This window comes from Periophthalmus magnuspinnatus, chromosome 9, assembly GCF_009829125.3.
Source record: "Periophthalmus magnuspinnatus isolate fPerMag1 chromosome 9, fPerMag1.2.pri, whole genome shotgun sequence".
Lineage (NCBI taxonomy): Eukaryota > Metazoa > Chordata > Actinopteri > Gobiiformes > Gobiidae > Periophthalmus > Periophthalmus magnuspinnatus.
The window spans coordinates 24,101,777-24,118,729 of NC_047134.1; the positions used below are offsets into that span (position 1 = coordinate 24,101,777).

The following is a 16,953-nucleotide window of genomic DNA, read 5'->3' on the forward strand; positions in this document are numbered from 1 at the left end:
GCACATTTCCATGAAGGAGCCATCAGAGCGAGTAGTGAGGGGGCGGGGCATATGAGCTCCTTCACTGCGGCTCACATCAGCTGACTAAAGAGGTGTAACAGTGGGGAGCGGCCCGACATGCAACAGAACCTACAGCTTTAGTTCCATACTTATTTAGACAACTTTAGAAATGAAACATAAAACAGTTAATATCACATCTGCTTGTTATTGGCAGCTACCACACGCAAGTAGATCTGCTCCTAAACCCTGCTCGGGGACTCTAAAACACATCATTAATAGACCTAAAAGCACAGTATGTTGTTGATGTCTCCATGACTCTGTCTCTTAAAAGCCTTGAGTTTTACATATTTAACATATTTCAACATTAAGAGTTGGAACATGCATCTCTCCACTGTGACACTAATAAGCTATTGTTATTATCTCAAAATATAAAACTTTTAACCTTAGCGTCAGTTATGAGCTGTGCAAAGGGGCATGACTCCCCATACGAGCGAGGGGAGTGAGTCTGAAAGTCAAAGCCCCAAGCAGTGAGGAGTTAGAAGAAGTGGGAGGGAAAAGGGAGGAGGAATTAGTCTCAGAAAGGGCCCAGGTATAAGCCATCTAGTGGTAAAAACGTATTTAAACTTACAATACCTGTCTGGATTAAATGTGCACACAGTAATTGCAGAAATGTCATTGCGTTAATATTGATCTAGAACAAAACCCTTTTAATTTTTGATCAGATCCTAATTTCATTCATTTATTGTAAAAGCAAATTTGTGAATAAATGAGCCTGAACGGTATCGCCTGTTCATTTTAGAATACAGAGATGCTGTTGTATGAGAACCTTATGGATTCAGCTACCTCCCACACAGTTGTTTGTCTGTCATGGTTCAGCATTCGTGAGAGAATGTACTATGTGGGCGGGGTTAACACGTCATTCTAAATTAAAATCCTTTACACTTATGACTCAAATAGAGGCTGGGCTGAGTTTGACAACAACACAGTGAAACAGGCTCTATCTTTCTGCTCTGTGCTCACTCTGGTGTGAACATGACAAACAGACACGTGAGCCTTTGGCCTGAAAACAAATCTGATTATCACCTTCATCAAAAATTTAAGTGCAGGTGTTCTGTTACAAACACGAGTAAAAAAACATCATTTGGACATGTTGTATTCTATTGATGATATTGTCCAAAATAATAATCATATTAAAAAACATGTACCATAAAATTAGTGTTTTTACAGTATTATCTCATATTGACTGGTGTTATATGCATTAATGTAGAATACTGGAGGACATCCTTAGCCAGGGACAAGCGCCGTATATATCAAAACAAATATGGCTGGACAAAAGAAAGGAGAAAAAAAAATCACAGGGGGCTGAAAAACATCGCAGAATCAATGAGCGAAGCACTAAGGAGGAGGAGAGATTTATGTTGTTCAAAATGTTAGGTGACCAATGAGCTCCTTCATTTCACATGTGTCACTGATAAAAACAAATCTGATTGGACGGTTCTGTCTGAATTGGGCTTAAGGTCTGGGGGTTGGGTTCTCTTGGTAGGTTGGGTGCTCTGGGCGGAGGTCTGGGGGTTGGTTGCTCTGGGTGGAGACAAACTGGTGGTGGACGCTCCAGCTCCACCAAGAAAGTTACGCAGTGCACCTTTAATAGCTGATAGCTGAGGAGTTGAAAAGAAGAGGAAAGAGAGAGAGAGTTTGGACGCAGCTGGACAGGTCGTGCTGTTGACTGTTGTTCTCTCTGTTCCTGAGCAACTTCCACTCTGAGACTCAGGGTTTGTCCAGCACCATGAAAGCAGCATAACGTTATCTCCCATGTGCGTTTATCGTGAGCTTATCTGAAAGATGACCTCACCCAAGTAAAGTGCTTCCACAGTGACCACGTAAACCTCAATATGCCCTAATCTTTATTTGGGCCTATTTAAAAAAAGTGCGAAGATGCATTGTGTTTATACTGTAGCACTAGGATAGTCACATTTTTATATAGCACTTTTCCACCTTCTAGACACTCAAAGCATTTTACATCAAAGAACCACTCACCCATTCATGCACAATCATACACCAGTGTACACAGACACTGGGGGTGAGGTCAGTGTCTTGCCTATGGACACAATGACAGTATTCATTTATGAGAGCTGGAATCATTAGAGTGTAAATATACATAACCTGCTAGCCATCGCATTCTAAATAGGTGATCATGGGCGCGCTTCCGTCTCCTTCAACTTGGGTCATGTCTCAATTCGACGGTTGCACATTTCGTCGGGTGCACTGAAGGACACTTATGTCATTTCCAGCGCAACAAGGCCTGTCCCATTCCATGCAGCCCATGAATGCGGCCAACAAATGTGCCCTGCATTTCCACCGTTCCATGGAAATCAGTTGTGAACAAAGTGTGCATCCGAGCACACTTCATGCACTGCTATATCCCATCATGCACCACATGTGACTTCTACAGGATGAACAAGGTATATTTTCGTAAAGTTACGTAATATTACAATTGGGAAAAAATCACCTAGAAAGTTACATTTGTTTATTTATATTCAAAGGGAAAGATTAACTCCTTACTTCATTCAGTCTAAACAGAAATAAGCACTTGAAACGACGATACCTTGACCCTTCTTCAATGATACAATAAAGAATTAAAAATAAAACTGCAATTATTTCTGTGTCCATTTTACACGTTTAGGCCATTAGTCAGCAGTCATCACAGTTGCTAGGTGACGTAACGTAAGCAATGTAAGCGCACAGACAGCGGTTGATGTTCGCTTCGTGGCATAGGCCTGTCCCATTTCGGCACAGCCTTTGCGGTCGACGGAGGTTACACTGAGGAGCACACTTCGTCGGCCGGGTACTTCGAATGGTACTTTGAAGTGTTCAACCGTTGATTTGAGACATGGCGTCTGGCTCCAATTCACTTTACATCGGAAAACTGTCGCCCCTCTCTCTGTAATCACTGCTGTCAGACATGTCAATTTGCTCTTAAAATGTTTGTATTACCCCGCTCTACATGAGCCTGATTTTTTTTTTCGCTAGTGTGTCCAACTTAAAATATGAACATTAATAACAGACAAATCAAATACTCGTGGTCAGAATTCCAAATATACCAACAAATTTGCCTGTATACCGTAACTGCTGCCTCGATGAGCTTCATTTGACTGGAGACAAACACTATGGGTGACGTCACACTCACTTGGTCCACTTATTTATACAGTCTATGGATCAACCTCAACAACAGATGAGCATTACTAGCTCGACCTAGTTTGGATGCAGAAAAAAACAAAACTCAATGGCTTAATATTAGTTAGCTGAACATAAACAAGATAAACTTTCAGTAACTGCCAAATTAAACTCAAAGTGTTTCTCCAAAGCCTGAATTCTGCTCCAAACCAGATGCTTTTACAGACAGAGCACTGACTTTGGACTTCTCCCTTTAAAAGAGCCAAACTAAACAGTAATGATTTGGAATAACTCAATACTGAAACTTTATTTGAAACTTGATTAAAAGTTTAACTTTTGCACAACCGACTGTCAAATATTAAAATGGATTTGAGAAAAATAGCAAATATGAACAAAGATAGAAGGAACAGAAATCACTGAGGTCAAAGTTAAGTGGGGTCAGAGGGTCGCCAGCACCAGATAAAAAGCCAAGAACATCATTATGCAACTTTATGTTTCTCTAACAGTGGTTTATTTTAAATACAGCAGTGTCAGAGTTGCATTGTATTACAGTGAAAAAATATGAGACATAAATACATACAGCTTTATTTTTGTTGTTATTCAAGCATAATTCAAGCAAACAAACACAATGATAGACCTGAAACTTAATCTGAAGCTGGACTCCAATCACAGACTGTCCTGACACTTCACAAGGCTTTTCTAATCAGAGACACCTGGAGTTAATGATTGAGGGACTGAACCAAGGCTTTAAAAGAAGCCCACAGACTCTGCCCCTGTCCACAGACCCTGCCCCTGTCCACGTTCACCTATCTCTGCTAACATGGCTTTTGCTGGAACATACCAACTGGAGTCTCAGGAGAACTTTGAGCCCTTTATGAAGGCAATTGGTAAGCACATTTATTTATTTATTTTTTTAATTAATTTACTCCACAAATTTTCACTAAAGTCATGTATTTTTTTTAAAGATATTTGAGGAATTATCACCCAGCTTGTTATGGTTTAGTATTGATTTGAAGGGACTATGTACAAAGGTGTTGGCATTAGCATAGTAGCTCAGGCATCACAATATAATATAACAAAAAGCAAAAATATAAATGGTAATAATTCAAAAGAAAAAATGGCAAGAGACTGGTGTCAAATGAGGAATAAATGTACAACTGTTTATGTAAAACAAAAACCCTGAAATGTAAGAAATGCGCTCTATCTATATGTGTATGTATATATATCTAATAAATGGATGTTGGCACCAGGTTTTTAGCTAAAAGGCTAGTTTCCATCTGCATTTTTTAATTTGCAGGAATAAAGTGTGCAATACAGTTACAAGTTTGAAGAGTTTATTGGTTCTGAACTGATTGTCCAATGAGAATGCAAATGACTAGGTTGCCAGATCCTACAACTGAAACTAGAAAGCATTTAACCCAATAATGTTTTCTCAATATAGCTGTCAGTTTGACCCAATAGGAGAGAAGGTTCCAATGTATTTTAATGTGTATATTTCTTAGGTCTCCCTGACGATCTCATCCAGAAAGGCAAAGACATCAAAAGCACTTCTCAAATTGAGGTGAATGGCGACCATTTTAAAGTAACCGTCACTACAGGAACCAAAGTCATGGTAAACTCCTTCACACTCGGGCAGGAGAGCGACATTGAAACCATCACTGGAGAAAAAGTCAAAGTAAGGTTTTTAATGGCTCAGCGAACTGGCTTTGGGATCGAGAAAGTGACGTCTTGTGCTTTCTAGGCAGTGGTGAAGCGTGAAGGAAACAAGCTCATAACCTCCTTGAAGGGAATCGAATCTGTCACAGAACTGGTGGACGCGAACACGATTGTCAATGTAAGTGCTTGAGCGTTAACTTCTGCTTTTTAAATACAATCATGCTCATGTCTTTCTTTCTGCCTGCAGACTATGACAGTTGGTGGTATCCAGTACAAGAGGATAAGCAAACGTATTTAAACACTTGGAAAATAAAAAAGTAAAAATTTGGAGATTTGTGTACTTTCTTTGCACTACTGGGGAATTTCTTTTTTTATTTTATTTTTTTGGCTGGATAAGATTAATCTCAAGATAAGGTTGAGTTTATAACTTGTATGAGCGATTACAGATGCAGACTAATGACTAAAGCGTTTCATTCTGTTTACTACAGCTCATGATTTTTAACAATATTGTAGATTTGGAATATTTTTTGAAGCTTAAATCTTCTCTTGGATTGTTTCAGTGACATAAATTGGTTTTAATGTTTGTATTTACTTTATCTACTGAACTTCAAAATGTGGTATCATGAAAGGCCTTGAGTTAAACTGATTGCATTAAGACCTAACTTCCAAAGGTCAATGATCACTCAATCCTGTGGTGTTAAGCAACTTTAAAACATGCATTTGACTCAACCTTAAGATTTAGGTTTAGCTTGAATTGACAAAATCTTAAGTAATTTTTCTGTTCAGGGAATTGGGTAAAATTCTGTCTTAACCTGTCTGCACTAAAGTTTCATTTAAGTTATAATTACGCTTGACCCTGTGATTTCATTTTAATGGTTTGATTAGCGACCTGCAATAAATGCTTATAAGTCTGACTGCGGAATAACTGGGCAGATGTGTAATTAAAGATGGGCTGTAAATGATAAGATCAATCAAAGCACTTTGCATCATGGAAACACTCATTCACACACACTGATGTACGCAGATACTGGGTGTGAGGTGGGTTAAGTGTCTTGCCCAAGGACACAACAGCCTTCATAAGTGGGAGCTAGGATTCCGCTGCTATCCAGTGGGTCAGTGGATTGGCCTGTGGACATGACCGCCTAATCATGTTTATGTTGAGAACGGGATTTGGACTGCAGTGGGCAAACAATCTACCAACCGAACCACTGCTCCCCCAACTCGTGCACTATAATGAACAGCCTTTTTGTCAGGGCTGTGTGTGTAACTGAACATACGCTGTTAACATGCTGCTTGTATGGGTTCATTGCTATTTGCTGTCCCTCATTTGCTCACATTAATACTTACATGAACACTCAAGGCTGTTTGGATGCTATTTTTACATGATATTTTTGCAAATTCCCTTAGTTGGTAAAATGACTGCATCTAATGGACAGATTGGAAAGTTCTTGCAGAAGTTCTTGATTCCCAACTCCAGCCAGGTCTGCTGTAGATAAAAAAATACAAACTAGACCACACTATTATCTGAGACCACTGTGAGCCTGATTTAAGTTGATTCCAATTTGACTTCTGCATTTCTTTGTTTCCTGAAATATTAAAGCAGATCTATTGTGCTTGTGTCTGCTACTAAAGAAAGTGTCAAAGTAGCCAAACTTGTACTCAGAGTAATATTACTCAAGTAGCGGTCTACAAAATTAAACTAGTAAGAGTAAAAAAATATTTGTGAAAAGTACTACTCGAGTAACTTAAAGAGTAACTGTTGGGACGTAACATCTGATTTATAATAAACATGAGATAATGCGCAAAATCTGGTCTTTTCATAAATGTCCAAATCATATTATATTGTCAACATAAAGCTTTTGTCACATGTAGACTTACAGTGGGAAGAGGAACCACATTTTTTTCTCAAGTAAGAGTACTGTTTGCTGTTACTCCAATAAAAATATTACTCAATTAGGAGTAAAAGTATGCTGCGCGAAAAGTCTGAAAACCAGTCTCTTTAAAAAGTAACTCAAGTGTATGTAACTGCGTATTACCCACCTCTGACTAGAAGTACTGATATAATCGCTGAATAAACACATAAATATAAATGAAAGGAAAAAGAGGAGACTAAATGTTAACTCATAAATTTATTAAAAGTCATATTACAAAAGTTGAACAGTTGGACATGCTTAGACCGTTAGACGAGCAGTAAAGTGTAAACAAAATTGAGGACAGTGGCTCATTTTTTCCGGTGAAACAGGTTCTTGATGCCCTCTTCCACAGACTTGGGCTCGTGCATCATGGTCATAGGTCTGTTCTTCAGGGCGGCCTCTCTCATGCTGTAGTACACGTACTCGTTCTCCTTAAACATCCTCAGCTCCATCTCTGTCTGGATCCTCATCTCCTGGAGGCAGACACAAGGGACGCATGAGCGTTTGGGTGCAGTAGCCTAAATATTTAATTCATTTCACTTCTCTGTCAAAGTTTTGTCTGATTTCAACTGATAACTGTTAAACATTTTCTGCATTTAAACTGATAATTAGATCAATATATCTGTTGGCTGATATATTGGGCCGATATTTGCCCTTTTTAGTGTATCAGGTATTGGCCTTAAATCTCAATATTTTGCTTTGGCACAAAGGCTTCTTTTAACACTTTAACTTCATTAAACATGACTACACAGCTCTCTCACTTTTAGTACATTTTATTTACATAATTTGAGGAATATAATAAAAATTGGCCCTATATATTGGCCCAAAAATATTGGGCATAATCTAATTTCAGTTTATCTTTACTGATAATGCCATGGTTGCTATTCATTTTTCTACTGTATCTACTAAAATAAACTTTTTACTATTGACTTCAATGAAAGAATTTCCTCTACAGGACCATATGTACAAACAGGCCTATTGTCAAACATTTTGGGACCCAGGTCAAGAAACCTCATACAGGACCCCTTTAATATAAAAAAATAGAAAGATGGCCACTAAGATCCTGAGACCCAGGATAACAGACCCCTTTGTCCCCCCCCCCCCCCCACCCCCCCCCCCCGTTCACTCCCCTGTCCCCAGCCAATTGAGCTTTAGTAAAAAAAATAAAACGCTAAAATAAAAACAGGACCAATATTCATGTGATAAGTCCTCACCTCGAGGTCCTTGGTGATGGGGTGTGTGGGTCCATGTGTGATCATTAAAATGGCATAGGCCTTGCAGATCATGCTGTGTCCAACCTCAATCTTCCCAGCCTGCCAGTGGTTCACTCCGGCTCGCATGGCAGCCATCCCTAGAGCAGCATTGTTTTGTGGGTAGATTTTCCTGCACAAGATAATAAACACAAACGGATGAAAATAAAAGTTTAACGGTTCTATAGTGTGCAGTATTTAGCTCATTTGGACTGATTTCTGGGCATACACAACACTATGGTCAATTGTTTCTGCTGAACAAAATTCTGCACAAATCTTTATAAAAAAAATCACTTCATTTGAAGCTTTAGAAGATGAAGAAGATGTCAAAATCTGTGTGAAATACTTACTTTTTACTCTTTAAGTACATTTTTTAAACAAGTAGTTTAGTACTTTTCCTCAAGTAGATTTTCTCATGTGATACTTTTACTGTACTATTTTTTGCTCCAGTATCTGTCCCAAAATGGACTACTTCTTCCACCACTGCTTACATACTACTACTTACATGTATCCTTCCACCATTTTGCGTGAGTACTCTGCAGCATCTTCAAAGTACTGTAGGTAAGCCTGGACTTCACTCATCGTGCTCCACATTCGCATTAGATATATGTGAGTGTCTGCCAAAACGGGCTCTGTTTTCTCTATGGTCTCCCTGCAGATTTTCACCACCTACAATGCAATATTTAGTAAGCGTATACATTTAAACAGCTTTATTATACTGTTAGAACTTGTATGTGACCTACTTCATGATAGTCGCCCTTTAATCGAGCTTGGTCCATTTTCTCGAGCATCTGATAGCAGAAATCTGTGGCTTCCTTCACCTGCTCTTCTGTTGGCTGGAAGAAGAAACAAAATTAGTATGAATATAGTGTAATCAATGAGAACTTATAGAAACAAAAATATATATATAACACATTTAAAACAACTTCAGCTGGCCAAACTGCTTCACATAAAAGTCAACAAAAAACAAATATACAGACACCACAATACATAGGAAAAGAACAATAAAACACCAAAATATCCTGTCTAGCTAGTATGAAATGCCATAAATAAAAACAACTAGAAAAAAACAATTCATTCCCTTGTTTCTGTTGAAAAAAATCTGCACAAATCTTTATAAAAATCACTACATTTGAAGCTTCATTAGATCTAAAGTCTATGCAAAATACATTTACTTTTTACTCTTTCAGTATATTTTTAAACAGGTACTTTAATACTTTTGCCTAAGTAGATCTTTTTATGTGTTTATGTTTTGTTTGTTTTTTTGCCCCGGTATCTGTACTTTTACTTAAGTAACAAAACTGAGTACTTCTTCCACCACTGGCTGGAACCTGAACCAAACCAGGACCAAACCAGAGTAAGTGTAAACGTAGCCCAGGCTCTATTAGCACAAAACACAGAATGCTAATGCAAACGTATGCTAACCTTAACTCCATCCTCTTCCCGTCCTCCCATCTTGATATCGTCTTTGATGTGCTTTGTGCAGTGTTCACAAGTGCAGTCAAAGAAGTACTGCACTTTCAACAGCCTCCGCCTTTCCTCCGATAAATTGATATAATCCACATAGGCCACGGTCAGCTCCTCTCCCTCTGCGATTTTACCCAAAGCGCGCAATTCAATCCTAAAGAGGAACACATCAGTTACATCTCACATAGTAATAATATGGAGTACAGTCAGGGCTGGATTAGTGTCTCTACAAACACACGTCCTTATAGTGTGTGTCCTTCAGTTCAGTCAGTGCAGCTGTCATTCAAGCCAAAAACTCCACATAACAAGATGAGCTTCCACACAATACATATGTGTGTTACTAAACACAATATAAAACATCTGTATTGAAAATAACAGAACAGAATATCTCTAATTAGACAGATAAGATGTTAGGTCATTCGTTCATTTCATTAATATTACTTTCCATATATATACTGGCTATTAAAAGTCATGTTTCTATGGTTACTTATGCTACATGCACAGGGTTTATTTTCTGCTAAAAGCCAAAAAGTCCTTCTCAAACCATATACATATAAATGTATTGGCAGGCAGTGGTGGAAGGTAACAAAGTAAAAGTACAATTTTTAGATATTTGTATTTTACTTTACATTTTACAGTAGATACTTTTTTACTTCACTACATTTGAGAGCAGGTATCTGTACTTTCTACTCCACTTCATTTTTGAACTGGACTGAAAAGTAAAAAGTACTTTCCATATGATTTGAAGGGTTATTTTTACCATGTTTGTGGTAACATCCTGACAAATGTTTTCGAGTTCAAGCTTCGACTTTGAGTAAACCAAAATACATACACAAAATTCATAGGAAAAGTTAAGAAATTGATTCGTATTGCTTCTGTCGACCAAAATATGTCTCCTTTTTTAAGTAATATCACTACATTTACACTTTAACAAAAACACTTGGGTGAAATACTTTTGCTTTTTACTCTTTAAGTAAATGTAAATTACGTGATACTTTAATTTGCTTGAGTAACTTTTTACCTCTGTATGTAAGCTTTTATTATGTACTTCTTCCACCACGGCTGGTAAGTGTAAAGGGTTTAAATTGCATCTTGTTTCATAATTTTTGGCTTAAATAAAACAATATGACATTAGTTATAAGTACATGGGTGGGGGGCAGACAAAAACACAAGTATGAACGACTCTACTGTTTAAAATATGAGAATGTGAGAATGTTATTTCATTCAATATAATGTGATTATATTACACATTATAGGAACCACAGACTATCTAGAAATGCAGTTTACTATGTGGAGTGAGTGAGATGAGACACTACTGTTACTGCACCAGTTAAAAACTCGTGGTTGCTAAGTAGGGGTGGGCGATATGGACAAAAATGAATATTTCGATATTTTTTTGCATTTCAATGGTAAAATTCAGTCGATATTCAAACAATTGCATTAGGAATATACTAAAAAGTGCCTGTAAATATCTTGAGTTTCAAGTTTCGCACAAAACAGTAATGGACCATAACATTAACCACAAATATCACTTGATACCATAGACTGTATTAAGAAATGGACTAAGTGAGTGTGAAATCACCCACAGCATTAAGCTCCAGTCAAATGAATATTATCAAGGCTACAAGTTGTAGTTATAGGTTATAGTTATAGCCAATTAGCAACTGAGTTCCATATATGAGATTTTGACCACGAGTGTCATAGCAACCAAAGAGCCAATCTGGAGCAAAGTTGTTGAAGGTAATGCCCCTTCTCAACACTGTCAGTCAAACTTGTTGCTAATACTAGTGGGGAAACGACGAAGTTCAAATCTGTCAACTGAACAAATCGTTGTAGGTTCAGTTCTGAACTGAAGAAGCGGCTTGGATAAGCAGTAAAACGTCTTCACTCCTACAACGATTTGTCCAGTTGACAGATTTGAACTTCGTCGTTTGCTATGGATCAGACCTGGACAACTGAGGGTCTACACAGATAATACTAGTGGGGGCAACCTCAGGGCGCCTGATTTATCTGTTATTAATGTTCATATCTTGAGTTACGGACAAAATAGTGATCATATAGAGTGATTTAATATGAACATTTTGAGACCAAAATGATGAGCCTGACAGCGGCAGTTATGGAGAGAGGGGTGGAGTCGATGGAGCCGGAAGCACACCCATGCTCACTTCCTGTTTGGAGCATGAAGGCTAGCAGGTTAGCTATGTCCATTTATATATACAGTCAAGTCTGCTTGACACTCTTGTTTGGATGATTAATACAACTTTCTGTTCATTTCATTTTTACATTTTTAGACATTTTAATTATAGACGATATAGTCCATAAAAAAACAATTGCAATGTTATCCATTTTTTTTTATATATCTCCCACCTCTATTGCTAAGGTTGCTCGAGATCAGTATAAACACATGTCTGTTGAGGTAACGCACCTCTGTTGAGAATGAAATAAAGTACTCACAGACGATTGACTGAAAGATAAATAGGAAGCAGTTTACACCAATCACAGACTGAACAGACAAGAACACAAACTGCACAGACGAACATTACCTCAGTAGCTCTACGTTTTAGACGTGTATTTCATAAAACATACTCACTTTCCATGGTTGAGGATGACAGTGCAGTTGGGCCAGCAGTCGTGGTTCACCAGACACAGGTTTGGGAACAGGCCGACCCCTACGGCCTGAAGACCCCTCTGGTCACTCACTGTAAAACCGTTACAGTTAATCTGAAAGGACAAGAAATGAATACGGTTAGCATCTGGATGTGGCTCAGTTGGTAGAATATTTGTCCACTGATCCGAAGGTTGGCGATTCGATTCCCGCTCTTGACATAAACATCATTGGTTGGTGGTGTGATTCTAGCTCTCACAGGTGAATGTTGTTGTGTCCTTGGGCAAGACACTTAACCCACCTTGCCCCCAGTGTGCCTTTGTCTGCGCACATTGGTGTATGAATGGGTGAATGGCTCCTTAATATAAAACGCTTTGAGGGCCTTGAAGGTGGAAAAGCACTATATAAAAATGTGATCATTAAACACTATGGACAGCTATAGTTTGCTCCAAAAAATAAAATGGCAGTTTTACATAAATATATTGTGTTATATTTAGATGGGGAAAGATGACATAATAAATTAAAATTTTAAAATCAACATTTCCATTTTTTTTAATATATATAAATATATGTTATCTTCATATAGTAAATGGTAAATAGTGCTTTTCCACTTTCAAGACACTCAAAGCTCTTTACATCAAGGAACCACTCATCCATTCACACACACATTCATAAACCGGTGTACACAGACATTGGGGGCGAGGTGGGTTAAGGACACAATGACAGCATTCATCTGTGTGAGCTGGAATCGCACCGCCGACCTCTGGGTCAGTGGATTTGCCTGCTCAACCAACCTTTTTTACAGCTAATAATTTTACATTGATAGCACATTTTTATGTCAAATCTACCTACTTTAGACATTTACATTCAATTTACATTAACGTATTTAGATAGGAAAAGATGACATAATGCATTCATCTAACCTAATGTCAACAGTTCCTTTAGTTAAGTGAGTTTCTATTCACACCTTATAAAGAGTTTAGACAGAAGCCACAGCTGACAAAGGTCTGTTATTACAGCTGTCTCTCAGAGCTATTGTTCTCAGTCGTGTGTTGTTACTCCGATGTGTGAGTAGCAGCTAATGCCCTATTTATAGATCCTATACTGCAGCATTTCACTTTGCTTATTTTAAAAGTGAACATTTTGATTTTAAGCTATTGAAGCAAGTTGGAACTAGATCTAATTGTGATTTACCAAAATTTGTAACTTGATTTACAATTTATGTTTTCAAATCAAGATTCAGTTTAAAGAGGACAGTTTAACACCTCCATAAACATTTGAACATTAGAAGAAGTATTACAAAGCATATTGCTATTTCAATTCAGTTGATCATCCTGGAGAATTGCCTCACATTATCTTTAGTAGTACTTTTTACTACAAGTTTAAAATCCTCTACCATTAGTCCTATATTACAAAGAAGTGACTCTAGTGAGCTTTAAGCCGTGTTATAGTTTTGTTACCTCCTAAAAAACATACCTAGAGTTGTGTTTTGTTTCATTCACACTTTTGAATAAACCTTTATTATTAATCTGTATACATCTCCAACTCTCAAAATGCTCTGTTCCACATTGTGATGTCACAAGGTGGAACAGAGCATAACCCTAACCTTAACCCTAAGCAGTAGTTTTCAAGTTAACGGATAACTTTAGTTCAATAGAGATTGCCAAGTCCAAACCTGAAATCATCCAAATGATTCTAGTGAAGGTGTATGGAGTTTAAGAACACAGTGGAGCACTTCCTGTTTTACTATGTGACATCACAAGGTGGAACAGAGTGTTTTCTGTTTAAGAGAAGAACTCAGCCTAAAAATGCAGGGTTTGTGTGTTAAACATGTGAATGAAATAAAACACAACTCCAGGTCTGTTTGTGATGAGGAAACAACATTATAACATAGATCAGATAATATGGGCCCTTTAAGTTTCGAGCGTCAACGTTAAAAGACCGACCCACCACTCCAAATATATGTGAGATGACGTCTATTGTGTGCTGCTTGCTGTTGCGGGGCCAATAGTCCAGGAAGTTATGGATGTCCACTTTGAACTCCTTCAGCTCATCTTCAGGCATATCAGTGAGATGATCTTCCAGCTCGTCCAGAGTGGTCAGCTGCATGTCAGACACTTTACTACCATCTTTGTCCAAACGCCACATGATACGAGCCACCAGACTGAAACACAAGGCAGAGAAACCCGTGTGATTTCAAGGCTAATTATTGCCATTTACTACTATCTGATGTGATGCTAACGGGTTTCAAATGTCATCACAATATTCTGCAGGGCTGTAAGTGTAGATATAGAGATGGGAAGCAGGGGGAAGGGAGTCTCTTTCTCTAAAATAGTAAACGTTGTCAATCAAATCCTTGTTGTGATTTTCTTTGCAGGTGTTTTTTATGAATTAATACCTATACTGTCATCGATATAGCAATACCATGTAGACATAATTTTTCATAATTTCAAGTCAAAATTTTGGACACACTCTTTCATTCAATGTTTTTTTTTTTTCCCCCATTTTTCTACTTTCTACATTTTATATCCATACAGAAGACATCAAATATATGAAGTAAGATATATGGAATTATGTAGTAAAACAAAAAAAACAAACAAATAAACTAATATACAGCTAATACAACACATAAGGAAATATATTGAGCTAAACAAGCCAATTTGGATTAAAGAATAAATTTGCTCATTTAACATAAAAATTCTTTCACTATATGTTATGAGTTATTGTACAATAAAATAAATAGATGCATCTTTATCTTTCTCTATATAATTAATGACTAGCTCCCTTATAATAATAAAATACAAAATAAAATATAACACATTACTCACCGGATGCTCTCATTGGGTGCTTTGCCATAGGCCTTTATAGCAGCACATTCTTGCTTGTGTTCGGCCCACCCGGCTCTCTGGCAGGTTCTGTCGCAGTAATGGGAAAATTTGCACTGGCCACATCTTTGGAGCTTGTCTTGTCTTCGGAAACAGCTGTGGCAAATGCGCTCTGCCAAGCTAAAGAAACAAAATGTACACACACATTTTAATCAAATAAAATACAAAATTTGGTACAAGCAGTTCATTGCTTAATTATTGTTATCCACATTATGATTCTGTTGACAGGTATATTTTTTCTTTTACTATGAATCACACCTGGATGACTGGGTTATTACACAGAGACATTAGGATTGAAAAAATAATAATAATAAATAAATAAAATAGTTATAGCATTAGTAGTAGTAGTAGTAGTATTACCATGGTAACTAAGATAAATGCATATTATTACTAAGAAAGTACTGATCATGTTTCCTGGTAGTTTACAGCCTTAATGGGTTAGGATTAGGATCGTAATTTTATTTGCAGTTACTATGTCATAAAGTGCTACCAAAATGTGTTATTTTTGTTGCTAGCTGACATAGGAATCTCTTAGGACTTTAAAAAAAAGTATTCATACCTATCAAACACAACAGCTGCAATGCTTTGCTCGGAAAACACCACATCTCCAGCCCAGAATTCTTTAGTAGCTTTCAGCCCTCTGCCTTTTCCTGGTGAATCAAATATCTCCACTGTCTCCATGATGCCTGAAACCTGGATAGCACCAAATGAATGAGACCAGTTTTATGGAAGTCCTCTCTTTGCCCTTTGAGTTCTTAAGAATGACAACTGCTCACTCTACACCCAGGGTACTAAAATAGAGCCCGTCACCTCTTAGCAGTACCATGACAGACAAGGTAGGTTAGAGAACGCTTTTTTGCTAGTTCTCTTCTAAACACAGGGGATTCATAGAGCCAAACACCTCTCTAAAAGCAGCTATTTACGTATTCTTTATAATTATTTTTATTTTAGATTCAAATGTATAACACAAGTTTTAAAATGATCACAGATGCCCCCCTTTTACTAAGTGAAGGTGGTATGTGCCCAGGCCCTTTTGGTTATTTTTGTCTTTCAGTTGGTCCTGTCTGTCAGGAGGCTATGGTGACGTTGGACAGCTGCGAGAAGTTTGAAGAGATTGGTGTTATCAGACTCTGCTCCACTCTTCTGGTGCCTTCTCCAAAGGTGCTCTCGGCTTCCCATTGCAAAATAGCATTTAGAAATAGAACAGTGAATAGAAAGTCGTAAGGTCATTTGCGAATAGAGGTGTGACTAGATCTAAGTGGGTATTGGCAAAGCATCATACTAGTGAGCCATTCTACCATGATTGTAAAACATCCCCCTTTTTTCAATGTGGACTTTATTTGGAAGTTGTTTTCACTGATTAATTAACAAAAAAATAAAATGAACCAGTATAGATAATCACCATGCAAACAGTAGTGGTCCCGGTGTTGAACCTTGTGGAACACATCATGCAATACAACTCCATTTGACAACAATTGCTCATATGTAACATTTTCATTCAAATGGAAATATATAATAAGTAGTAAACATTTGCACAATTAAAACTCCATGATGTTCAAAAATAGGAATTGCATCTTATACATTATCAGTATAAAACTGTACTTTTTCCAGTACACTGTAATGTGTTATAATAGCATATGCATAATAATAAATAGTATAATTGTTTAATTTAAAATATAAGGTTGTGTAGTCTCAGTAATGTCCTAATACTATAGATCAATCGATATGGGTGTTTTCATGGATGATGCTGATAATAATTGTTTAGAATCCAGAGGAACCGACACCTTATAAGATCTGCCAATATTTTGCGCTGATTTAGATTGTTTTCCCCAAATTTTGTCATTTAAATTTACTACAAAAATCACACACAGCCCATAATCACATTTGTACAGAAATCATTTCACACTAAAATGTTCAAATAAAACTTCATGTGGATTCCTTAGGCAGCAGGTTGGACCAAAACAAAATCGGCCTGTGCTGGAAATTCAAGGCCGATTTGCTAG

The 16,953-nt window shown here is 37.4% G+C and overlaps 2 protein-coding genes across 3 annotated transcripts; one reads left to right on the top strand and one right to left on the bottom strand.

The window, feature by feature from the left end:
* The first annotated feature begins 3,958 nt into the window (after positions 1 to 3,958).
* Positions 3,959 to 5,182, top strand: LOC117376497 (fatty acid-binding protein, liver-type-like). Its single transcript, XM_033972994.2, has 4 exons — positions 3,959 to 4,061; positions 4,677 to 4,849; positions 4,916 to 5,008; positions 5,078 to 5,182. Exons 1-4 carry the CDS (start codon positions 3,995 to 3,997, stop codon positions 5,126 to 5,128), a joined length of 384 nt encoding a protein of 127 aa, XP_033828885.1. The 5' UTR covers positions 3,959 to 3,994; the 3' UTR covers positions 5,129 to 5,182.
* Positions 5,183 to 6,940: 1,758 nt separating this feature from the next.
* Positions 6,941 to 15,724, bottom strand: smyd1b (SET and MYND domain containing 1b). 2 transcript variants are annotated; one of them, XM_033972853.2, is made up of 10 exons: positions 15,510 to 15,724; positions 14,894 to 15,070; positions 14,016 to 14,229; positions 12,051 to 12,181; positions 11,886 to 11,924; positions 9,419 to 9,614; positions 8,737 to 8,829; positions 8,499 to 8,662; positions 7,958 to 8,126; positions 6,941 to 7,216 (listed from the first exon to the last, which is right to left on the bottom strand). In XM_033972853.2, the coding sequence occupies exons 1-10, from the start codon at positions 15,629 to 15,631 to the stop codon at positions 7,052 to 7,054; spliced, it is 1,470 nt and encodes a 489-aa protein (XP_033828744.1). In that variant the 5' UTR covers positions 15,632 to 15,724; the 3' UTR covers positions 6,941 to 7,051. The 2 variants fall into 2 exon arrangements, with proteins under 2 accessions (XP_033828744.1, XP_033828745.1); XM_033972854.2 differs by lacking the exon at positions 11,886 to 11,924.
* Positions 15,725 to 16,953: the final 1,229 nt, after the last annotated feature.